Source organism: Meriones unguiculatus, chromosome 16, assembly GCF_030254825.1.
Source record: "Meriones unguiculatus strain TT.TT164.6M chromosome 16, Bangor_MerUng_6.1, whole genome shotgun sequence".
In the NCBI taxonomy this organism is placed as follows: Eukaryota; Metazoa; Chordata; class Mammalia; order Rodentia; family Muridae; genus Meriones; species Meriones unguiculatus.
The window spans coordinates 27,266,313-27,292,768 of NC_083363.1; the positions used below are offsets into that span (position 1 = coordinate 27,266,313).

General features: G+C 40.7%; 1 protein-coding gene across 6 annotated transcripts in view; it reads right to left on the minus strand.

Annotated features, from left to right (window-relative positions):
- The window catches only part of Micu1 (mitochondrial calcium uptake 1), a 162,605-nt gene extending 137,096 nt beyond the window's left edge, over positions 1-25,509 (minus strand). For 2 of the 6 annotated variants that reach the window (XM_060369507.1, XM_060369505.1), the window contains exons 1-2: positions 25,360-25,509; positions 2,152-2,313 (exon numbers count right to left, since the gene is read on the minus strand). In XM_060369507.1, the coding sequence (XP_060225490.1) occupies positions 2,152-2,259 (108 nt within the window). In that variant the 5' untranslated portion in view covers positions 2,260-2,313; positions 25,360-25,509. Of the gene's footprint in view, positions 1-2,151; positions 2,314-3,575; positions 3,674-24,833; positions 24,854-25,359 lie in introns of those variants that run through there. The other 4 variants (XM_060369508.1, XM_060369506.1, XM_060369509.1 and 1 more) reach the window with 3 other exon arrangements.
- Positions 25,510-26,456: the final 947 nt, after the last annotated feature.

Sequence of the window (26,456 nt, forward strand, 5' to 3'; positions counted from 1 at the left end):
TGCAGTATGACTGTCAGTCCAGCACTCGGGGAAGCAGAGTCAGGCAGATCCTGACCTTGTATATAAAGTGAGTCCAGGACAGCCAAGACTACACAGAGAAACCCTGTCTCAAAAAACCAAAGGAAAAAACAAAATCAAAGCCCATTAAGCTATAAGACAACATAAACAAACTGGACTTCCTCAAAATTAAGTTTTTTTCCTTCAAAAGACACACCATGAAAAAGGTAGAATGTGCACCACTCACCAGGAGACAATATTTACACTAAGTATATGGCTGCCCAAGTCTGTGTCCAGGAAGAGCTTTTAGGATTCAATAAAAAACAAAATATAATTTGGAGTTGGAGAGAGGGGTGGGGTTAAGAGTATGCACTGCCCTTGTAAAGCTCCCAGATTCAGTTAACAGCACTCATGTGTGGGGCTCACAAGCATCCGTAAGTAACTCCAGTGCCAGGGTATTCAATGCCCTCTTCTGGTCTCTGCAGGCACCCTCACACATGCGCACATTCCCATACACAGATGTACACATGAATACAAATCTTTTTAAAATAATTTTATTTTTGTGCAATCTGAATAGATAATTCACAAACAAGGCCAAATGACTACTGATTTGGGGAAGAAACTTCATGTCATCAGCTGTTACGGAAACATAAACCAAAGCAAAGAACAGTGAAATGCCGTGCGCTCTGACCAGGACAGTTAGTACAAAATGAGCAGGAAAAGTTTCGCTGCTCAGCCACAGAGGCTTACTGTCGAGGACCCAGTGGAAAACAGTTTAGCTTTTATTTTGTTTCAAATAATTTTTATTTTATTACCCTTATTTATGTGTGGTGAGGTGCACACCATGAGTGTGGAGGTCAGACGATGACCCGAGAGCCACTTCTTTCTCCCACCAAGTGGGTCCCAGGGATCAATTTTGGTCACCTTGTTTGGTGGCAGAAGCCCTTACCCTCTGAGCCACTTCACTGCCCTGGTTTGGTAGTTTTGAATCAAGTTTACATTTTCCTAGCAAACACATTCCTAGGTATTTAACCAAAGGAAATGAAGACTTACATATGAATTTTAAGTTGTTATTATTTTTTAAATTAATGAGGACAAACAACTAGATACAAGCAATTGCTAAATGCATGAACTGTTGACAGCCATGTGAAAGAGTACAATTGGATTGCAAAACAACTCCAGCTTCTGATGTCTATGGATACAGTTCAAAAACTCTAGGCCAAGTAAAGACACATCCAAATATGCATCCTGTTAGTACTTTGCCACATTTGTTTTAAAGATAGGCTGCCCTCAAACTGTCAATACTCCTGTCTTTGGAGTCCCCAGGGCTGTGATTTGAGGCTATGCCACCACACCTGCTTCTAAGAAATAAATTCTTTATGATTCCACTTACATCAAATTTCAAAAATACAAAGCCATAGTAAGATCAATCAGCATAGCAGTTGCTTGGAATTGTGGGTAATGTCAGGCTGACATAGAAGAAGCATGGGGGGGGACATTACATGTTGGTAGAAATGTTTTATTTCTTGATTTGGGGGTGGTTACACAACTATATTATTACTGTTAATAAGCATGGGACTGTATGTTTAAAATGGGTTCACTTTATTATATACTTATTCAATAGAATAAATTTTTAAAATCTACTATTTGGGAGAGACAAGAATAATGATGGCAACCTGAAGGCAGGGTGAGTGAGATGGAAGATAAACACAAAGGATGGCAGAGTCAAAAAACTAAAGCCTGCAGGCTCACTACATTTTCTTTCTTCCCTAGGGAAGGTTCAATAACTAGTAAGAAAATAATCAGGTGACACAAAGTATCATTTTCTCCATTTTGGTTGTTATTGTTTTGTTTTCTCTGTATAGCCTTGGCTGTCCTTTTAGACCAGGCTGTCCTCAAACTCACTGCCTGACTCTGCCTCCCTGAGTGCTGGGATTAAAGGCATGCACCACCAGGTCGAGCTGAAAACATCCATTTTCTAAAGACATCCCACCATCACTATGAAAAAAATGCTGCAGGGAAAGAGAGGCAGAGCTTGAAGCTACCCACAGGGTAGCACGACAATTTGAAAAATCTTTCATAGATCAACATCATCAATAACAAATGATTCAGCAAAGAAATTCTGACGTAAATCAAGCCAGAAACAACACTCACTTTTTCCATAAGAGACCAGTACTTGCAGTCACTGCAGATGCTCCCAGGAAAGCCACCATCATGAGTCTTCGTTTGCTCTGTGTGGGCTGTGATGCTCCATGGTACCATCGAGAGCCCAAAGCTAGTTCTGCCAATGCAGAAAGGGTGTTAAGACGAAACATCCTGTGGACAAACAATAGAAATATCACTTTTAGATGCTGCTGGTGGCAATGATTGATAATGATGACAGTAGCAACATCACCCAACAATGATGAAATACTCTATCAAACCCCATACTAAGTACTTTACATGTATCTATTGGCCTCAGAACCACTTATGAGAACAAAACTACTACTTATAAGTCAAAGTTAAATTAGAAGACAGAAATCACACACTAACTTAAACAGAGAAATCCTGATATAAAATAATATGAATTTTAACAAAAGAGTAATGACTCAGATATAAAGAGATGGTAGTTCTAGGAAGCCGCCACGACGACTCCCAGGTCTGACAGAGAGCACCAAGGCCTAGCCCAACCAGGAATGACTCCTAGATCTTATGAAAAAAACAAAGCTATGGAAGCTTGGGAACTTTACTAACATATCATATCAGCAAAGTGTACTAAAGCCATTTTAGGGGAAGCTAGGAAAAGCCATGGTGAACTCATGGTGGCAGAATCTTCCCCTTTGCAGATCAGGGGAAGCTACTAAGGGATGCCACGGAAGCAACAAACAAAGCGCACACAGAAGAAGAATTCTTTCTCCTGCAGTGCCCCTATCCTGACCAGAAACAGCGACTGTAAAGGAGTAAGTTCCAGGATGGTGCAAAGCAGAGCTGGTGATGAAAAGCCACAGGCGACTGAAGCACTCATTTCACAAGTGTACATGTGACCCACTGCAGAGTCCACGCTAGAAAGCAGGCAGAGCCAGAGCTTAAAGGTGGAAGATGCTGCTATTTCCTGCATTAATGCTAAGAGATGCTTCCATGAATGTTAAAGTCTTCTCACTCCCAGCCCTTGGAAACTTTCTTCTCCACCAGATTCTTTTTATGTCATATTTAAAAGATCACTAAAGAAAAAAAAATTCCTTTAATGCAGTGGTTCTCAACTTTCCTAATGCTGCAACATTTAATACAGTTCCTAGTGTTGTGGTGACTCCCAAGCATAAAATCATTCTGTTGTTACTCCTTAGCTATAAATTTGCTACTGTTATGAATCAAAATGTAAATATGTGATATGCAGGATATCTGACATGTGATTCTACACACAGGTTGAGAACTACTGCTTTAATGTGTTGTTTTGCATCAGAGACATCTGGGACCTCACCAAGATGGTACCAAAAGTGAAGTTCCTCCCCTTCCCAAATCTATCACCAAAACAAAGATTTTAAAGTCTGAGAAAGCTGTGCTGGAAGCCACAGAGCACACCAGATATGAGTGGCACCCACCTTTCAGGCAGCCAGGATACCAAAAACAGCCCATTCAGCTGTCAGAAGGGTGCCCTCAAGAGACATAAGCCTGGGCACGGCGTACCATCAAGTTTCCCCTAAGTAAGGAACACAAAAGACAGCACACATGTGTCTACAGATGTCAAGAACTCCTGACACAGCTGTAAAGAAGCTCTTGTGACAATGCTATGGCTAATGTCACCCTGATGAGTTCTGATGGAGAGGAGGCCAGTGTCCAACTGGCTCCTGACTACGCTTCCAACTGAGTCCGACTGACTAATTCTAAATAGATTATTTTTTAATCATAAGAGACATCTGTATTTGCTCATATTACTCTGCTCAACAGCCATTCACACACACTGCATCCCACTTTCCTTTTTTAATTTAGGGTATGGATCTCACCATGATCTTCATCCCACCAATGGAATGTGGATGAGTTCTACAAAGTCCTTTTAGGACATGTTGCTTTTAGTCTTCCTCTGCTTCACCCAGACAGCATTCTGAAAGTAGACACTGCCCTTCTACCTGGGTTCATTAAGAAAAAGATCTCAGCTTAGGCAAACCACTGTCAGCTCTGGCTGAACTGGCTGAGCACAGCAGACCTACAGATGCTGCTGAGAAATGATGTTTGAGAGTGAAAGCCACAAAGGTTTGGGGTTCTTCATTGCCCCAGCAAGAAATAACTCAACATTCAAACAAACTTATTAAATTCATACTGCATGCCCAGCCATGTCTGTGATCTAAGATCACCATCTACTTTAGATTCTAAGAAAGCAAGACATACTTGAAATTTTCTTTTAAGTTTTGTGTTTGTCTATTTCTGTGTGTGTATGTGCATACATGCATGTGTACATATAAATGCACAAATGCCATGGCATGTGTGGAGGCCAGAGGACAACTGGCAGCAATCAGTCTTCTTCCACCTCAGAAATTGAACTCCAGTTGTTAGGTGGCAGGGGCTGTTAGCAGGGAAGCCTCCTCTCCGGCTCCCTGAAACATCTAAAAATGATAGTTCTAAAGTGGCATCTAAAGAAGTACAAATAAACTGTAAATGGGAATGGTGGCCTCCACGGTACTTTGCAAACACAAGGATCTTGTCCATTCCCAGAGTCTATGTTAATAATTTTTAAGCCCTAGCATAGTGATGCACACTTTTAATCCTAGCACTCTGTGAGTTCCACGTCAGCCTGGTTTAGATAGTGAGCTCCAGGCCACTCAGGGCTATACACAGTGAAGCCCTATCTCAAAACAACGACAACTAAAACCTAAGAAAACCAAAGCAAATCTCCTAAGGAGACCAGAACAGGTGGAGATCAGTGGGCAGCTTTGCCAAACTCCAGGCCAGGGAGATCCTGTCTCCAAAAACCAACCAACCAACCAAACAAACAAACAAACAAAACCCCTAACAACAACAACCACCCCACAGCCAAAAGGTAGATGATGCCTGAAAACATGGCCAAGGTTGAGGTTGGCCTCTGGGCCCCACAAGCATAAACACTAACGTACCAACAAAGATTATAAATGATGGAGGCAGGCAAGTCTGCTTTTATTTCATTTTCAGCCCCAGATCACTATAAAATTCTGATGAAAAAGCAGGTATGTCAGGGGCATCCCCCAAACCTGGGTCATTTTAGACATTTCCATCAGGAGGATTAATGCAAAATGATGTCCCTGGTAAACAATGGCCTCAAGGACACAGCTGGTGTCTCATTTATGCAGATGTAGAACACAGAGTGCTAACCTCTTTGTAAGGCACTTCATCCGTCTCTCCCCCCTCCCCCCTGCATGTTCCCATTTCCCAACGCACAGCATACTGCTTCATAACTTAAATTACCTTGTACTCGGCATGCAATAGCCAGGACAACATATTCACTCATACATCTACTTCTGTACCTGGTTCTAAATTTTCTTCAACTGTTTTTGTTTGTTTGTTTGTTTTCCCCCTTTGTAAATACACAGTGAGGTACAGACAGGGCCAATAATACTTAACTATTTTATTTTCACATGAAAAAAATCTGTACAGTATGAATTATACAATTCCTTGCTCCTAATATTTATATATATTAACAACCTCCATTTTAGTAAAATAATCATATTTCGCTATTAGGGCTCACATCAGGTTCAATCACTGACACATCCAGGGGCTGAAATAAATCTTGCCTCTAGCAGCCTTCATCCAAGCCAGGTCTACTCTCAACACTGCTATCTTTTTTCTTTTTTTTTTTTTTTTAACACTGCTATCTTTATGGACAAAGTGAGAAAACATTTATTTTCTGTGACTTAAGTGTCAGCAATACAATTCCAACATCACTCCCCAACCCCAGAAGTATCTCTCATCACTGCATATGTGCTAACAAAATCCAACACAGAGAGGCTGCCCCTTATATTGTCTTCCTACCCGATAACTTCTGAATCATTTTTTTTTCTGATTCATTTTTAAATTAACATTTCCCAAATGTATACATGTGTAGATATAAATAGCACTGCTTTTGGCAACAGCAAATATGAGCACAAATAACATACATCTGGAGAGACTATGGTCATCACTAACAACCAGAAAAAAGGACCCTGGGGGATTTTCAATGGGGGGGGGAGGAGGAGGAGGAGGAGGAGGAGGAGGAGGAGGAGGAGGAGGAGGAGGAGGAGAAGAAGAAGAAGAAGAAGAAGAAGAAGAAGAAGAAGAAGAAGAAGAAGAAGAAGAAGAAGAAGAAGAAGAAGAAAAAGGAACACAACCAACACAGTCTGGAACGAGCTGGGAGAGTTGATCTGATAGGATTGGGATAATAATAAAGTAAGCCACATACAATATTGAGAAGATCTTTGAGTGCCAAACTGAGAATTTTTACCACACACACACATTATAAATGCTAGTGTCTACGCCTCATTTTACTGCTGGGTTACATGAGACAACATAGGTTAGATGCCAAGTAATGAAACCCCACAAAGAACAGCCCCATTATAATTTAGTCCTTAGCTCTCTGGTGGAAGAATATGTGCCTAGTTTTGAGGAGAAATATTTCCCATGCAGTCTGGGAAATTCAAAAGGCCAACAGAGGCATTCAGTCAGCAAAAAAGATGGACTTGATTTACTGATGAGGTTTAAACCAAATTAAAGCAAGAGCATTTTCTTTCTTAATACCCAGTTCCCTATGTTCCTCTCCCTCCAAACTTTCCCCTGAAACAAAATGAAACAAAACACTAAAAACATTTCTGACTAAAAAGTGTGCAGGATAGAAATAGAAAAGCAAATTTGTAACCAAAGAAAGCATCACTTCTCCAAGAAGAAATATGGAGTCCAACAAGATTGTTAGAAACTAGCGAAGGTGTGTCTCTGCTCCTTTTCAGACGGGGTGGAGGGAGTGGGGGGTTGGGGTGGAGCCTAATCTGCTTTGCTTTGGAGAAACCCCTAAAGGTCACAGAAACACAAAATCTTAGAGCAATCCTCCCTCAGCTAAGGTGAGGCAAGCTTGCTCAGAGCTACTTAAATAGATGTCAGGGTTTGTTTTTACTATCAGAAAAATACTCTAAATAGGAATGTGCTTTGTGATAACTGTTCTCAGCATATTAAAGAGCCACATTCTAAAAGGAATCAGCACATGCAGGTATAGCTGAGACAGGGTACTTGCCTAGCATGCAAGAAGTTCTAGATGCAGTCCTCAGCACCACAGTAAATATGCACATGTATAAGTAAATAAATTGTCCAACTACAGAAAGATAAACAATGATGTGATATATGTAAATATTAGAAATGTAATCACAAAACATGGGAAGCACCATGTCTCAAACCAACAAGCTGGGCTGGAGACAAGGCTATGTCAGTCAGGGAGGCGACTGTGGTAGCAGAGGGAGGAGTGGGATGTATTGCTAGCTCTGTGATAAAGTGCTAGGTTCAGCCCTCAGTAAATAAGCATACAAAGAACTAAATCAGAGTCCAGCTACAGAAAGACAAACTGTGTCATAAAAAGCAGGTGCAAGTCCAATGATGGTGGCATATGACTTTAATCCCAGCACTCTTGAGGCAGAGGCAGGTGGAGCTCTGACTTTCAGGCCAGCATGGTCTACAGAGAGAATTCCAGGACAGCCAGGGCTACACAGAGAAACTCTGTCACAAAACAAAAATAAAATAAAACACCCCAAAAGTAGGTACAATCTAGGGAGGGCAACTTGGTAGCATCCACAAAAACTGCAAACTACCTAGTAATTCTGATAACATACTCTATAATGCACTGTGAAAGTCTGTGTACACAAAACTCTGTATCATGGTTTGTAACAAAAGACTAAGAATTCCTCAAAAATTGCTACAGAGGACTAGTTAAACTGTGACATATCCATATAGGCAAAACTATGTAGCTGTTGCTGGAAAAGAAGAAAATCCTATGTATGGATAGAAGAGAAGGTTCCAAGGATAGGTTATCTAAAAGAGCAAGGTGTGAAATGCAATGTGCTAATATACACATATTTGAAATTACAAATATAGCCAGGTGTGGAACACAGCTGTAATTCCAGCACTTGGGAGATAGAGGCAGCAGGATCAAGAGCTCATAGTCATTCTCAGGCACTTAGCAAGTTCTAGACTAGCCTGGGCTATAAGACCAAAGCATACCTTGAAGACACACACAAACACACAGTCAAACAAATACTTTTTTCTTTAAAAACAAACAAACAAAAGAACTTCTTGTGATAAGAAAGCATAGCCTGAGAAAAACAGCCATAAAGAATGAAAAGGGGGCCAGTGAGATGGCTCAGAAGTAGAAGCCTACAAAGCAAGCCTGACGGAACCCACATTAAGAAAGTCAGATACAGGGACGTGCTCCTGTGATCCCAGCACTACTACTTCAAGACAGGAGATGCAGACAGAAGAATCCTTGGTTTCAGCAGAGGATCACATTTAACCTTAAATTCTAAGCTACCTCTTTGAAATGCACTCATTTATATGAGATATACATGTTAATAACCTTCCATTTGATTGTTCCATTAATCTATTTTATTTTCCAATGAATCCAATTTAAGAACTCTGAGAAGGTAAAGGAATAATAGTTTTCCTTCCCCATACTTCTTAAAAAGTAGTCAACTGAAAACATTACGGTGCATGTATCTATAGCTCATTATACTTTTAGTATTAAGCATCCAAGTCCACTTAGCTTGATCTGAATCCAGGTACACATGTCTACCAAAGGAGTTGAAATACCCTTGTTTGACAAAATGCCTGTCCTGTGCTGAGATGGGACTTGACTACGTTCGTTGCCCAGGCTTCCTGAGTAACTGGACCTGTAGTCCCTATGTCACCAGACCAGCATAGCAGCTTGAAGGCAAAGCCTAGTTAATAGGAAGATGCCTCCACGGAATGGCTACTAAAGGCAAACTGTAAAGGAATTAATTATAGGCAAGGGAAAAGAAACATTTTCTTTCTTTCTTTCTTTCTTTTTTTGTGGATATCTAAAAATATTCTGTTATATTTCAGCCATAAAAATAAGAAATCCTTCCCTGGCCTGACAAGATGGCACATCAAGTAAAGTGTCTGCTGTGCAAACCTGATAACCTGAGTCCAGTCCTTAGAGCCCATGGTGGACAGAGAACCAACACGTAAAAGTTGTCATCTAAGCTCTGTATGTGCAATGTAACATTAGTCTGCACACATAACTGATTTAATAAAAAGAATTAAAAAGACTGACCCCATCTCCCCCTACAGCTACTGCCTCACTTCTCCCCTGCTGCTACCCCTCTAGCTCATTCAAGAGTTTTGTAGCAGTGGTCTCCCCGGATTCCATACTCTGTTTAGCACACTCCAATGAGGTTTTCAGCCTTGCTGATCCACCCAAGACCACTCTTATTGCTACCACAGAAATTGTAACGCTCTTACTACACTTTTAACACTGTTAGCAGAATAATTTTCATATTACCAAACTCTGCTAATTTCTGTCCTGATCCTGCTTGATTTTAAGTAGCACTTGAAAAGATAATCACTCCTTCACCCTCCAAATACAGTCATGCATGGTCTGATGGCATATATGAACAGCTGCACAGACTGTTTAATCCCAACACTTAGGAGGGAGAGGCAGGTGGATCTCTGAGTTCAAGGTAAGCCTGGTCTACAGAGTGAGTTCCAGACCAGTCAGGGCTACATAATGAGACCATCTCTCTGCTCCTGTCTCTCTCTCTCAAAACAGGCATATATATGGTCTAATGATGCCTTTGATTATGTAAATACAACTCTATAGTGCTCATGGATCAGCAGAGTCTTCTAATGACCCATTTTTCAGAATGTATCCTCATGGATGTGATGAATGATATCATATTTTCTTAATTCTACTTAAAATATTATTGGAATCTTTCTAGAACAAGAACTCCGATAACAATGAGGGTGGAAAAGGGATGTCACCAGTGGACCAAAGCCATGACAGTTCCTGAAAGGCTTTGATCAGGAGCAACTGCAATCTTTACACTCTAAAGCACAGTAGGGTGAGCAAGCAAGCAAGAGTTTACAGAAGCATACATGGCAGTCAGCTTTAGTCTTTTAAAGCTATGTGATGGCTGACAGGTGTAAGCTTTTGTGGTCAGGCTGTTAAATGCTATGGCTCATTGTTTTAGCTATTTCTCCAGGTCATTCTCTCCAGGCAGCAAGTGAAGTCATGCTTGGCAATAGGAAGCATAAGTGCTTTAAGTAAGTCTAACAATTGCTTTTTTCTACTGTATTCCACTTTACTACATCTGGTTTTCTTTGCTTAATAACTCCTCTGCTAGCTAGTTTTATGTCAACTTGACAGAAGACAGTGTCATCTGAGAGGAGGAAGCCTCAAGTGAGAATATGCCTCCATAAGATCAGGCTGTAGGGCATTTTCTTAACTGGTGATTGATGGGGGAAGCCTCAGCCCAACATGGGTGGTTCCATCCCTGAGCTGATGGTCCTGAATTTTATAGAAAAGCAAGCTGAGCACCCCTCCATGGCTTCTGCATCAGCTGTTGCCTCCAGGTTCCTGCCCTATTTGAGTTCCTATCCTGACTGACTCTGATGATGAACTGATTTGGAAATGTAAGCAAAATAAACCCTTTCCTCTCCAACTTGCTTTTTGGTCATGGTGTTTCATCACAGCAATATAAACCCTAATTAAGACACATGTATTTATCAAAACTGTCAAAGACTTTCCCAGGAAGAACCTTCCTTTTCTACCCTCTCATCCTAGCCATCTTTAAGTTGCATTTAAATGTAAATTCTTCTCAAAAAGTCACCTCTAGCCTACACTTTCCATAACGACACAGCAGATTTAAGGCCCTACTTGACAGGCATCTCCAACTTAGTTTAGTTTCAAACAGAAATCCCAATTTCATCACCTTACTCTGTTTATTTCTAAAAATCAAGCATTGTGTCATTCAAGCCCAGAAGCAAAAGAAAGCTACTGTTGGTTTCTTCCTTCTTAAATTATCAGGCAGACTCCACCAGAAAATGCTTTAACCCTGCTTTCTAAAAAAATACATAAATCCACAAAATTCACCCCCATGCCAAATATCAGATTGACAACTCTTAAAAGGTAAAGGAAAGGGCTGGAGAGATGGCTCAGAGGTTAAGAGCACTAACTGCTTCTCCAGAGGACCTGGGTTCAAGTCACAGCACCCACGTGGCAGCTCACAAGGGTTCAATTCCCAGCACCCACATGGCAGCTCACAACTGTCTGTAACTCCAAGATCTAACACCCTCACACAAACATGCAGACTAAACGTCAATGCACATGAAATAAAAATAAATGAATTTTAAAAATGTTAAAAAAAAAAAAAGGTAAAGACAAATCTGCAGCCTGAACCTAACTAGGTCAGCTGCTTTCTAAAAGCATGTGCACACAGATAGACAGACTGACACACACACGCTCACCGTTTTTCCTATTATTCAAATGATAGTTGTAATACCTACAATGTGAAAGCATGGTAATTTAGAATCATCTATCCATGGGCATGCTCTTAAAATAAAACACAATACACAACCTATTGACGTTATTCAAATGGAAGAACCAAAGAAGTGGAAAACAGGGAAATTCAGGAAGAAGAGAACAACAGAAATAGATTTTCATCATGTCTGACTGCATCAGGGGCCCCAGGTGTGATCAGTGCAGGAAATTATCATGCTGGGAACGAAACTGGCCCATCCCAAGAGATCTGGCACATCTCCCGGGAGGAGGACTATCCAGTCCTGGTAACTGGGACACACACTTAAATCTGCACATGCCTTTGCTTTATCTTTTCTATAATAGAATTCTGCTGTGGGCAAGATGACAGATTGAGAGTTTTCCTCTATTTTTAGGCCAAAAGTGTAAATAAATTCACTTTTCCATGCCTGTATATATTATGTTGTTTTCTCTTAATGTGAGTGAGCAGACCAGAACCAGGCTTTATGGTTGGGAACTCTAGTAACGTGACCAGACTGATGTAATTCTTATCCTTATCACCTCCACCCTTCATGAGTTCTTGGCTGGGACAAAACAAAACACAAAAGCACATATACCATGTACACACAGAACAAGAAGATTCCTATCACACATCTCAAATATTTGTTTCAAACTGCAGACAGACAAAAATCCCTTTCATCTCTGGAACAAAGTGGCCCCTTTAAGGAGAGGTCCAGAGCTGGCAGTACAGCATAGCAGTCAAGACATGTGTATCGTGAACCCCTATGCTCATAACCTATGTGTTCAACTGCAGAAGAATGGATGAAGAAAATATGATCAACAAATACAATGGAATTTTCCCAGCCATAAAGAAGAACAAAGTTTTGTTGTTTGCAGGAAGATGAATGCACCTGGAGATGATCACAGTAAGTGAATTAAGCCAACCTCAGAAAGACAAGTACTACATGCTTTCTGTAATTTGCAAGTTTTATGACTTATGCAGATGCAAAAATTATATATGTATCTATGATATAAAAGCAAAAGCAACTCCTTGCCTCCACCTTTTGAGACAGGGTTTCACTTTAGCCCTGGTTGTCCTGGAACTCACTCTGTAGACCATGCTCTCCTCAACTCACAGAGATCCACCTGCCTCTGCCTCCAGAGTGCTGGTGCTGAAATTAAAGGCATGCACCACCATAACTGACCCCAAACTGTCCCCTTTGACCTGGAAAAATGCTGCCATCTACAAAGTTTTGATCAAAAACTAAATTACAAAAACAAATCACACCAACAAATTACATAATGTATAAAGCTAATGATTTTGCGTTAGGCCGATTTATAGGTATCCTGAGGTGTACAAAGCCTATAGGTTGGCCATTCTTGGTAGAGGAATACAGGAGACAATGAAAAGGGGTAGAGAGGAGGAAGGAAAGACAGAATTACGCATGGGATGTGTTCAACACGCAATATATACTTATACAAGACCTTAAAATACTTTGGGTTCAAACTCCACTACCAAGCAAACAAAAAGTGTTAAAGGTACCATCATGAGTGCAGATTTATCGCCACTGATAAATCTCTAGTAATTTAGCCAGGCCCCTCTTCCCAGAGACACCTCATTATATGGAGATTTCCTTTGTAAATATAAATGTCTTACAAAATTCAGACCTTCTTTTGTAGCTATAGTCTCTCAAAATAATCAGCTTGAAATAATCCTTCTGTCCCAAGGCACATTTGACCTGACACATTTAGTCATGTGTTGGCACACTGTCCTGAACCCCATCATTTTTCTATAGATACTGAGTCATTTTTCTCTGTGTGGTTGTTATTTAATGTGTACTAATTTAGTAGAGAGAGGGTGGGTGGGCTCCTGCAGTCCTGGAACAGCCTCAGTTTTCAATAGGAACAGCATTCTTGGTCTCCCACTGTTTCTTTGAGCACTTTCCTCTACAGGGTACAACATGATATTCCAGCATGCTTACACAGTCTGCAGTGATACCCCAAACCTTGCTGTTGAGTTCCCGGGCTGAGATCCCTGACAAGAGTCTTACGTCAACTCTCCTTATACTCAGGGTTCCTCTATTTCTACCTAATTCTTTTTCACAATTAATGAAAAGTTTATCTAAATTTTAGGTATTTCTACTAGAAAGAAATGTCCACAGGAAAACCTAGAAATGAATGTTGATAGCAGTTCCAGTCATACACAGCTACATAAGAAAGTATTCGGCACCACTGGTTTTTTAGTGAAATGTTAAAAACACAATGAGACACCTTAGTACACTTATCTGAATGCCTAACAGAAAAACAACTAACAGTACAGAGAGGATGCAAAATAGAGCTCTTGTTCATCCTGCTGGGATGTAAAATGTACAGCCACTCTGGAAGACATTTGATATTTTCTGCAGTTAAACATGCTCTTACCACAAGATTCAGCAATCCAGCTGAAGGCATAATAAGACTTTATAGTAAAAAGAAGCATGTTTACAGTAAAAACATGCATGTTTGCAGAAGCTCCCTTTAAAGTTGCCCAAACTAAAACTTCACATGTCTTTCAACAACTGAATGAATAAACTGTGGCACAGCTACAGAATGAACACAACTATTATCAAGAATAAATTCCTAAGGGCTGGAGAGATGGCTCAGTGGCTAAGAGTTTGTGTTATTCTTCCAGAGAATCTGAGTTTGATTTGCAGCACCCACATGACAGTACAAAACCAACTGTACCTCCAGTTCTAGGGCATCCAATGCTTTTTCCTAGCCTCCATAGGCACCAGGCATGCATTTAGTACACAGACATACATGCAGGTAAAAACACCCATACACATAAAACAATAAAAAAGAAAAATTTTGTAAAAATAAAAAAGAACAGATTGTGATACATGCAACAATTTAGATGAATTTCAAAAGCATTACACTGAATGACAGCAGCCAATCTCAAATGGTTCATGCTCTATATTTAAATGTAGACAAAGTGGACTACAGGGCTGGAGAACATATCAGTGACGGCATGGAACAGAGGTACAGAAGCTCTAATCACACATAGAGAGCACACAAGTCTTGTATACCCTGTGGTGGCAATGAAATGATTCTGAACTATTAAAAGTCATGTAACAAATTATGTAGAATTGTACAAGAGAAAAAAAATCCATTTTGCTGTATAATAACTCTGAAGGCTTTTAAAAGCCACAGTGTATACTGTATGGGCTCACTGATATTACATTCTAGAAAACGCAACAGAAAAGAGACCAATGGGTATCAAGGGTCAGAGAGTGAGGGAAAAGGGTGACCTCAAAGGGACACAAGTGACTCTCCCAAGGTAAGGAAGCTATTGTATTATTTATTACTGTATTGATTACATGACTACAGTTGTCAAATCCCAAATATACAAAGACAGGGGCAATCTTAACAAGAAAATTATACTTCTGGGGTCAAGAATATAGTAATTTAAATTTTTTAAAGATTTATTTATTTTTATTGTATGTGTGTTTCCCTGCATGCATATGTGTGCATAATGTGTGTGGATGCCCATGGATAAAGGGAGCTCTGAATCCCTGGAAATGGAGTCCTAAGTCATTGTAAGCCAACATGTGTGTCACAAGAATCCAAGCTGGGTACTCTGGAAGAGCAGCAAGGGCTCTTCTTAACCATCTCTCCAGCCCCCAAGGGCTTTTTGTTTAGTTCAGTTTTATTTTGTTTTTGAGCCCAAACCTAGATGACAGTTGCACATGAGGTATATTTACAATTATTTTTTAAAGAATCTGTGTGTGTGTCTCAGGCAGAAGATAGTAATGAGTCTGAGGATAGGCTGAGCTACAGAGTGAGATTCTTTTTCTAAAAGAAAGCATTTAGGAAATTTTATCCAGACTACTCCGAATTCAAGATATCTTTCTGTTTCTGCCTCCCAGGTAGCTGAACTAAAACCACCATATCTGGCTGAAGGATTTCTATATGGTATATATGTATGTGAAGAAAAGTACCTTCTCTTTCAGCCTAGGTTCATGATTAATACCTCTATAACAGAGGACATGTTTATTAAAATAGTATACAAATGTATTTAAATTTGAAAATTATTATTACTATTTGTATGATGTGTCTTAGTTAGGGTTTCTATTGCTGTGAGGAAACACCAGGACCAAAAAAGCAAGTTGGGAAGGAAAGGGTTTATTTAGCCTATACTTACAGATCACAGTCCATCATTGGAAGAAGTCAGGACAGGAATTCAAGCTGGGCAGGAACCTGGAGGCAGGAGCTGATGGAGAGGCCATGGAGGGGTGCTGCTTACTGGCTTGCTTCTCATGGTTAGCTCAGCCTGCTTTCCTATAGAACTCAGGACCACCAGCCCAGGGATGGAACCACCCACAACGGGCTGGGTCTTCCTCCATCAATCATTAATACAGAAAATGCCTTATAGCTGGATCCCATGGAGGCATTTCGTCAACTGAGGCCCCTTCCTCTCTGATGACTCTAGCTTGAGTCAAACTGACACACAAAATCAGCCAGTACAATATATATGTGGGTATGCATGTCTGGAAGCCAGAAGAGAGGTTTGTGGAGCTAGTTCTTTCCTTCCACCTTTACACGAGTTCCAAGGATAGAACTCAGATCAGCAGGCTTGTATGGCAAGTGCTTTAATCACTGAGCCATTCTGAGACATAATATAACTTTCATGTACACAGGAGCCACCACAGCAGCGGTTTTCAACCTTCCTTACGCTGCAGCCTTTAATATAGCCCCTCAAGTTGTGCTGACCCCAACTATAAAATTATTTTTGTTGCTACTTCCTAACTATAATTTTGCTGCTGTTATGAATTGTAATAAAAATATCTGATATACAGGATGGTTTTAGGCAACCCCTGTGAAAGGGTCATTCGATCCCCAAAGGGGTCACAGCCCACAGGTAGAGAACCACTGCACTAAAAGGAAGTGAAAACTTGAAGACAGAGATAAATCTGTCCGTGTTTTTTCTTAAGTCTGATGAAAGGTGGACAGCCTTGTACACAAATAATTACACAATGACATATGTCATATAAAAATGTTTAAACCAAGCATGGTGGTACATGCCTTTAATTCCAGCAGTAGAGAGGCAGGCAGATGGATTTGTGTGAGTCTGAGGGCTATAAAGTAACACTGCCTCAAAGCACAAACACATACACTCATGTGTGCACACACATGTACACACATATATGCATGCACTTTAATGACATCTAACTACATACATGGTTCATGTAAACCTACAGCCATATCTTCATTTGTGCTAATTCATTCACTCACTGAGACAACCTGTTGAGGATACGATGTGTTTTGTCAATAAAGATGGCAATATCACTGGGTGACTAGAGCTAAACTTAAATAAAGCTGAGATTGACCCAGGCACAGTAAATTTTTAGTAAAAGAAAAATGCAAAACCCTGATCAACAGTGACAAACTACATGCATTATGGAGCACAGAGTCAGAACACTGAATGAGTTTCCCCTGAGATGAAAAGCTCAGACTCCGTCTATGGGATAGAAATGGCCCAGAATGAAGGGATCAGTACCAATTAAAAATGTCTCCTTCCGTATGCTGAGAACTGAACTTGTTACGTGCTCCTCTGAATATGTTCTCATCTGCCATTTGTAGTAGGCTCAATTTCCAGAAAGGGGAAAGGGTACACATCCAGGAAACACAGTAACAATTTTGCCAGAATAAATGTGTGCATCAATGACATATAACTTATGGTTGCATTCAGCAGTGAAGAAGTATTTGTAGTACAGGCCAATCTGTAAGGATAATGTGTTCATAGACAGTCACAAGCGTATATCAGGTATGCAGGTCTGCCAAATGAAGCCTTCACCTATATAAATAACCATTTCAGTGTCTTTTTTCTAGTATTCACAGAAGTAAAGATCGTTATACACGATCCCTTACAATAATTTGTCTATATTTATGGTCCCTCTCTAAAAACACGCCAGACTGACAATCCTCGGGATCACAGGACAGACTCCTACCCACTCACCCTGCTCCTACCCCCAACCCCGCCATCCTTTAACTATTACTCCAACATCTAGTTTCTCGGGCACTTTTTCTTTTTTAAAAAGGAGGAGGGTGTTCAGCGAGGCTTACTGTGTAAAAAAGCTGTTCCTAAAATGTTGGGTTCAACTGACCCACTTCTGCCTCCTAAGTCACTGGGGTCACAGCTCCAGCCACACTGCACTCCTGGCCACACAACTCGTGACCAAGCACTTCTTACAAAGAATTTCTCCTCCTCATTTAAAGTGCTATTCTAAACTCTGAAACTTAGTTAAGTGCGAATGAGACAATGGGAAACTGAACACACAAAGCAGAGTTACTGTTGTATGCTTTGTTTCATCCTATCTTGCTTTAATAAGCAGAGGCCTAAAATAGCCTACTGTACATAATTCTTTAGTTCTATATATCTGACTTAACCATCTTGACCTCTTAATGGACAACAATTTTTCAGTAAGTCAACTATGTTTCATTAGTGATGGCAATTATATGCTTACAAAGGAAAATGTGGATAATAGATTACCACAAATGTCCAGGGCTACAGAGATGGTGGAGCAGGTAAGAGTACCTCCTACAAAAGCAGAGGACCTGAGTTCAAATCCTTCCTTAACACTCACATAAGAAGCCTGGCATGGCTACTAGTGTGTGTGCCTGTGTGTACCTCCCCCCAAAACACAGACAAATGGTGGAAACCAGACAGGAGAATCACAACAGCTTGCTGACTGCCAGCCTAGCTCCAGGTTCAGTGACATACCCTGTCTCAAGGGACCAATACAGAGAGTGGTCCAGCAGGATGCTGGTTTCTTCATACACGTACATGCACCCACACACATACACATACACACAAGCACAATGTGTAACATGAAATAAATTATAAATAAATGTTTGTTTGGAAAGCAACCTAAATCACAAATAAATGTTTATTTGTAAAGCAACCTAGGTCAATGCTGCTAGCCTGGCATGGTACACAGCCCCACAATCCAGAGATGAGAAAGGCAAGAGGATGGAGAATATAAGAACAGCCTCAACTACATAGTGAATTCCAGCTCCAATCTGGGTTACATATCAAGGCTTGACCTCAAACAAGCAAGCAAACAAAAAGAAGAAAAACCTGCTGAGGATGCTAATTAAAAATCTGTGTTTTATGCAAAAAATATGACATAAATATATAAACCTAAATAAATATTATCTTTATATTGCAAATAATTTAACCAGAATGCAAAGTAAGATAAGATTTGGGGGGAGGAGTGTTCAAGACAGAGTTTCTCTGTATAACAGAGCCCTGGCAGTCCTGGCCTCGAGTAAAACTAGATTTTAAAAAACATTTATTATCTACCGTTGCTATGCTGCAACTCATAATGAGTATGATTATTTGGTCTCCTTGCTGATTTCTGACACATGGCCCCCTAAACTGTTGGACTCTCAGAGCATATTCTTTGGAGGTAAATACATGAACATAGGAGATGACTACTAGGGGCATAACGATGATCCTGGGCAGCGTCAAGATGGGAGCTGCTTGGCAGAAGGTTGGCACTTTCAGCCCTACTTCCTATCCCCAGGGAAGGGAAATGCCCTGATGGCTGAGCTGATCACTGCCAACTATTTCATCAGCCATGCCTCAGTGAAACCCCCAAAGACACTGGGCTGCTGAACACCTGAGATGCTGAGAGAAGGACAAACGCTAAGGCAGCATGGGAGCAATGCGCCCTTTCTAAGGCAGCTCCTCTGCCTGGCCGGCTCCCAAGCTGTGTCCTTTACATAAAAGAGCAAGGGCCAAGGCAAGATGGCTCAGCCAGTTAAGGAACTTTGCCTACCACGCCTAATGACCTGAGTTCAATCCCTGGACCCACATGGTAGAAGAAGAGAACAAACTCTTTCAAGGTGTCCTCTGAGTTCTACAATACCTGTGTACACGCATGTGTGCACACTCACATGCGAATACGCACACACGCATGAGCACGCACACACATAATGAAATAGTAAGTAAGTAGAATATTCCCAGAACCTCCTACATTCCTGAAGCAAATGATCAAATCTGAGTAGGAGGTATAAGATTCTCACGCCACACGGAAGCCGTGGGGAACATGGGAGCTCACTGCTTTTGAAGGGGCCAGTTTAGTGGGACTAAAGCCTTGACCTCTGCACCTACTCCAGTCAGTGTCAGACTTGAACCAAATCGTAAGACACATAGGTACTGTTGGAGATTTGTTCAGTATTGGGGGAGAAATCCATATCAAGTATCTGATGTGAACTAGATGTGAGACACAGAAAAGGAAAACAGTTCTTGTCACAGCTTTAGTTTTCCTTTATACTGTTGAATCCAGGAAATAAAAGGGTTTTGCTTTGTTGATTTTCTTCTAATATGAATTCCACTGTAAACCCAGAGAATCACTCCATCTCTAAGAAACTGTATGTTTTGACTTACAGACTGTCTCCTTTCTATGTGTGGTGGTGCTCATCTGTAATCCCTGCACTTAGAAGGGAGAGAAAGGAGAATCCAGAGTTTCATACCATCCTCATTTACATGCAGAGTTTAAGGCTAGCCTGGGCTACAACAGAAATGTTTTTGTAGTGTGAGTGTGGGTCTGGTCCAGCAACAAACAATCCAGTTAAAAATGGGCAAGAGACTTGAACAGACAAATATTCACCATGAGTCAGGAAAATGTACCTCAGAACTACAATGAGATACTATATCCACTTGACTATCAGAAAATGACAAACAAAATATATGTAGAAAAAACTCAGAGGCACTACTGGTAAGAATACAAAATTGTGGGAATTTTCTTTTTTTTATTATTTATTTATTATGTATACAATGTTCTGCCTGCATGTACACCTGAATGCCAGAAGAGGGCACCAGATGTCTTCCCTGCATGTCTGTCTGTGTATGCCTGGTACCCAGGGAGGCCAGAAGATGTTGGACCCCGGAAATAGAGTCAGCTGCAAACCTCCATGTAGGTGATGGGAACTGAACCTGGGTTCTCTGGAAGAGCAGCCAGTACTCTTAACCCATGAGCCCTACAAGTTTCAATTTCAAATAGCAAAATTCACTTTGAACTTGCTAGTTTTAGATCAGGAAATACTTAAATTTGTTAAAAAAAAAAAAAAAGTGAACTAGCATACATCTATATGTAACAAGATTTAACTTCCCAATGCCTGGTGACTATTTATATTTAAAGTTAGTCATATCTCATAGTTCTCCAATTCCAATTCCACTGTTGACTTTTGTTTTTTAAGCTATGTTTTACACTGTTATCCCTTTTACCTGAAAGTTTCCAGGATATCCTGTTCTGAAAGCATCACTTCTTTACAGGAGCATGGGTGGGCACGCCCACAAATACACACGTATATAGATAAATATAAATTAAAAACATAAAGCCCTCTTTAAACTAGGACACCAGTTATCACTCTTGGATTCCTCAAATATACCAGAGCACTTCCTTCATAAGTATGGTTTAACAAATCTTCCAGCTTGCTGACATGTACGTAACATGAAATTCAAGCACCTTAAAATGAAGACAATCTAAAGGGCAATCTCATTTGCTTAGGCATCTACATATTTTAAACAGACTCACAATTGAGACAAAAATTCTAGAATTAGAAAAATAAAACCACATAAGACATTATTTCTGCTATTATTAACACTTACATGTGATTAGAACTTTACACATCACATGCACTTGCTATGTACTAATTAACCTTGTCCATGCAAGGGAAGAGCATCATCACTTCCATGTGCAATAGGACAAACTCAGGTTCACAGGAATTACCCAGCTCCCCATTAAGAGGTGATGGAGTCGGGCATTAGCCCGGACCTCATCTGAACATCTGCCACCAGTGTCAGCAGCTAGTACGCAGCTAGCACCCACTGAACTGAGCTGCTGACATTTCTCTCAACTGAAAACAATACAGTAAACAGTACATGGTTTTAATTATAGTCCCTCTTAAAATATAATGAATCATTACAAAAAAACATAAAAAGATAGAAAACAAGACACTGTTAAGTAGTTTTAAAGTTAATATCAAGTTGACAGCAAATAGTGAATTATAGTGCTTATTTTTCATGCAATGCTCAACTCGAAGTAGTCTTCACACCAAGTGACTTTTAAGCAGAATAATGAAGAGAACCTAGAATTTAATCTTATTGATCATGGATTTCAAGCATTTAAAACATCTTTATTCACTACTTATAAATTGTAGTAAAGTTCAAGTTAACCTACGATACAAAATGTACCAACAATTATTGAGCTCAGCCTATAAGTTAGAGCTCAATAATAGAGCATGTACTGAAGAAAAATATCAGACAAATAGCCAAGTTTACAATATATTACAGGTTACAAGGCTCAAATACTTGGTGGTTGGAAAGATGGCTCATTAGTTAAGAGCACTTATTGCTCTTGTTAAGGACCTGGGTTCAGTTCCCAGCACCCATGTGGTGGCTCACAGATATACGTAACTTGAATTCCAGAGAATCTGATGTCCTCTTTTGACCTCTACAGGCACCAGGCACATATATGGTGCACAGAAATACATAGAGGCAAAATACCCATACACATAAAATTAAAAAAGAAACAAATACTCCAGAACAAAGACACTATGCATGTAATAACATTACACATATATGCAAAGGAAGGGCTCAAACTTCAAATTTTCAAGTTAATAACAGATATTTTAAAAAGCAAAAATCAACACACAAACTACAAATACAAGTAATTTATACCTCAAAGGAAAACAAGACCTCTTAGGTTAAAATACAAACACTTGGATTTTGCTATTGCTTTTACCTTCATACAATCATTCTCCCTTTAGCAGGACATAATACTGCAATCATTTTTCCTTTAGGAACTAAATATTCCCCACCATTACGTTCTGTGTTGTGAGACCACATTTTTCTTTCCCCTAGCCTATGGTAAGAAAGAAGCCCGAGCCTGGCTACAGGAAGCTTTCGATCACCCTGGCAGCAGGGAGAGCCTCCAGGACAGACAAAGGCACAAGCTGGCATTGCTGGCCAATGAGACGCTGTACAGAAATGTGCTGGGCATAGAGAGGACAGAAAGATCTCTTCTGGGGTTTCTAAGTTGGTTGCAGGGTGGAAACCTGCTGGTAGGCTTTCCGAGGAAGCATGAGGCCAAGTTTCAATTATTTTCCTATTAGTATTCCCAACTACATCCCAAAAGGAAAATGATTACCTGTGGGCAAGGAAACAGATTGATTATAACTATGAATATGTGTGTGTGTGAACAATTTTTTTTCTTTTTCTTCCTTTCATCTTTGAGACTTGGTATCACTATGTAGGCACTCACTATGTGGACCACAATGGTGTGAAACTCAAAGGGCATCTGCTTGTCTCTGCCTCTTGAGTATTCAGAGAAAAGGCGTGCACTACCACACTCAGCCCAAGGCTACATTTTTCGTAATATTTCCATTTTTTAACAGAATACATTTTTTATAAGAAACAAAACATTTAAAGATAATGCTTTGGCTTCTCAAACATGTCCAGATAGTAACATTTAGTGTTTTTTTTTATAAAAATTAACATTTTTCTCATGATTTACTAAAGTAGACTGAATATCTGTCTGAAAAGAATCACCTCTTTTTTTTTTTGCACTGAAGGAAGCTATTCCTACTCTGAGATGGGGGAATGCTGTGGTAATCCTTTAAAAGAAAGATTTTTACATAAAAGAAGGAGGTATATCACATAACTCTTTCAGGGAAAATGGATAATATTTAGCCTGCGCCTTCAACACTGTAAAAACTGTTCAAGAGCTAAAACTTCAATATTTAAAAGTGAAAAAGTTACATCTAAGAAAGGCTTTACTAGCCAGCTTGGGGCACATGCGTATAATCCCAGCACTCAGGAGGCTAAGGCAGAAGACTACCACTACATTTCAGGCTGTGAGGGTGGAAAGCAGAGCTTCATTAATTACTTTTGTCTTTTAAATGATAAAAAAAGGTCTGAAGTAATTCAGTTAAATATAACAGCTATAATTATTTCATGTGCTATTCAATTATGGGAGAAACTGTATATTCGCTTTTTTTAATTAGTTCTTAATTATTAGAAAGCAAGTCTTAGAATAGACTTTTTGAGAATATAAAAGCCTAAAAAGCGTAATGAATGAAGCTGAATACCATGGCACATACCTGCTGTTTCAACTGTGAAGGAGCCTGAGACAGGGTCGGTTGTGTCCAGGGATTTAAGGCCAGCTTGGGCAACACAGTGAAACACTGTCTCGACAGACAGACAGACAGAGAGACTGACTGACTGATTGAATATAGTAACTATTCCACGAGACTATAGGAAGACAACAATAAAGTCAGTGATTCTCTTGCTTTTGCCAGCCTTTATTAGTTTCTATCGCTCTCTCCAGGCATATAAACCATTCCTGAATCTTCATTTTCTGCTATTATTTTGAATTTTATGACCTCCTATATAGAGACTGAGGCGTTGATGACACTTTCCTGGTAGGCGGCTAGGATGACATCTTGGAACAGAGAATCAGAGATTTCTGAGAAGTGGAAACAGAAGCTATTAAGGCATGCAAGGTGGTCAGGCTTGTAACTGCACTCACTATTGAGTAGGCTGAGGCAGAATTCAGACTTTAAGGCCAAACTGAGTGACAGGGGAAGAAAAATCCTGTCTCAGAAAAACAAACCAGGTGGGGGGGGGGGGGTGCACCTGTACTCCCAGCACTCACAGAGGCAGAAGCAGGAGGATCTTTGTGAGTTTGAGGATAGCCTGGTCTACAACGTGAGTAGGACAGCCAAAGCTACATAGAAAAACCCTGTCTCGAAAAATCAAAAGCAACCCAATAAAACAAAGCTGGAGGCCAGAACACCTTCCCTGATAAGTGGCATTCCAGACTCTAGGATGTCTAAACAAGCCCCACGTTGTCCACACCAGAAAACAATCAAGATAGTCATGTAAGCTGTTTGTTTGTTTGTTCGTGTCTCAAGATGCTGACAATCAGTAAACCCAAACTCCCCAACAGCTGTCAACTCTGGACTTGTTTGATCTCATGCACAAACTCCTTTCTAATGCTGCTACATCACCACCACACCTGGCCTTGCTGGCTGCTTCAAGGTAAAAAGAGGTTTATCAAGGGAGCCACTCCAAAGGTGAGATCAAAACATCTATTTATAAACAAACATTAAAAAAAAAGTCTTTCCGAAGCATAGCTGGAAGAAAATTATTTAGTCTTAGTTATAAAATGTTTACTCTATTTTACATGTACAAATATTTGCACTTCAAGCACCTGAAAGGGACAGTAAAAAATGAAATAAAAAGACAAACGCTAAGATTTATAAAGGTGACAACTTATTATTATAAAACAGTCCGTCTTAAACTCGTCTTCCAACATTCACGTATAATCAGTACTACCTGGATAATTCTCGAATCGTTGTGTGGGTAGCCCGGAATGGGACCGGACGCAAAGACAGAGAAGGAGAACGCAAAGTCGCTGGTGAGTTTAAAAACGAAACAGTCCCAGAAGTCTGCGGTTTGTTTTGCTTCTTTAAGGAGCCAAACATTTCCCCCTTTTCTCTAGTCTGTGCTAAATATATCTATCTTTCTAAAGCAGCTGTAAACTGCTCCATCCACTTCGGACCGCATCCATGAATTCCAGTGAGGACTACGTCTGTGTCCTGGTCACAGGTGAAGAGGATGCACTCTGAGGCTGGAAGCCCGGCACTACAATTTCTCCGGCCAGGGATAAGGATGGGCTGAAGGGAGCAGAGGACCGAGTCCCCTCAACGAACCACCGCCAGCATCACCAAGGCAGCTTTCCCCGGCGGACCTGAAAAGTGTCCGGTTCTCGGAGCCAGTGAAAGGCTCGTCCCTTTCCCCTACCCGTTTCCCCTCCCCTAAACCGCTGTCTCCGCACAGCCATCAGAGTCCTCGCACTCACCCGTCCACGCTCCAGCTTCAGCAGCAACTCGGGAAATGCCAGCCGCCTCTGACAACCATAGAGACGCAGAAGCCTCGTTCCTGCGTCCACCGCCCACTCTCACGTGACTCCCTTAGCCGCTGGGACTGTCGGGATCTTGGCGAAACATAGCGGGGGGGGGGGAACCGAGGAAGGGAAAAAAGAATGGGGCGGGGCGGAGAAGCAACCCCGCCCTGCCCTAGGACCCACCTACGCTTTGGGTCCTGCCCCAACTCAAGACTCCGCCCTTGCCTGGGGCCCGCCCTGCCCTCCGGTTCCGCCTACGTGTCAGCCCCACCCCCTCGCTGTTTAGGCGGGAAAGCCAGCGGATTTGCAGAACCCTTCATGTATTCTTCTTACTGATTTTGTTTCTTTGTTGTCAAAACGCACCTCCTCTATGCCTCTACGTAAACCCTGCTCTCTGGTAAGTGAGAAAGTGATAACGAGATTCTTCCCAGGAGCCCAGAAGCTCACACTTTTTAAAAAAACATCTTTATTTATTCTTTGACAATTTCATGTAAGTATATAATCCTATCCACCTTCAGTTCTCCCTTCTCACTCCTTCCAGACACTTCCCAACTGGTCTCCCAGCAGGTGAAACTTAGAGTCCAGTGTGGGTTACTTAAAACTTCTCAAATTATGAAAAAGAGGGACTCAGCAGGTAAGGGCTCTTGGGGACAAGCCTGATAACCCATATTTGAGTCCCAGGACACATGGTGAAAGGAGAACTGTAAAAAAAAGGGAGGCAGATAGGGAGGAAAAGTCTTCCCTATATATTAATAGGTGCTTGGTGTATGTTGCCCTTCTTTTAGAAGCATGTCTGTAGCTCTGATAATTGGAAATTTCAAGTTGTGTCATAAATGCCATAGAACACTCTGGAGGCTCACAGGACATAAGTATAGCTAAATTAACTCTTTATTTGAACAAGGAAAAAATCAATATATAAGTGTTAAATAAAAACATTTAGCCGGATGTGGTGACATATAAGTGAAATTGCAGCATCTGAGCGATGGAGGCAGGAGGATCAGGAGTTCAAAGCTATACTTAGTTACTTAGTTTGAGGGCAGTCTGGGCTATAT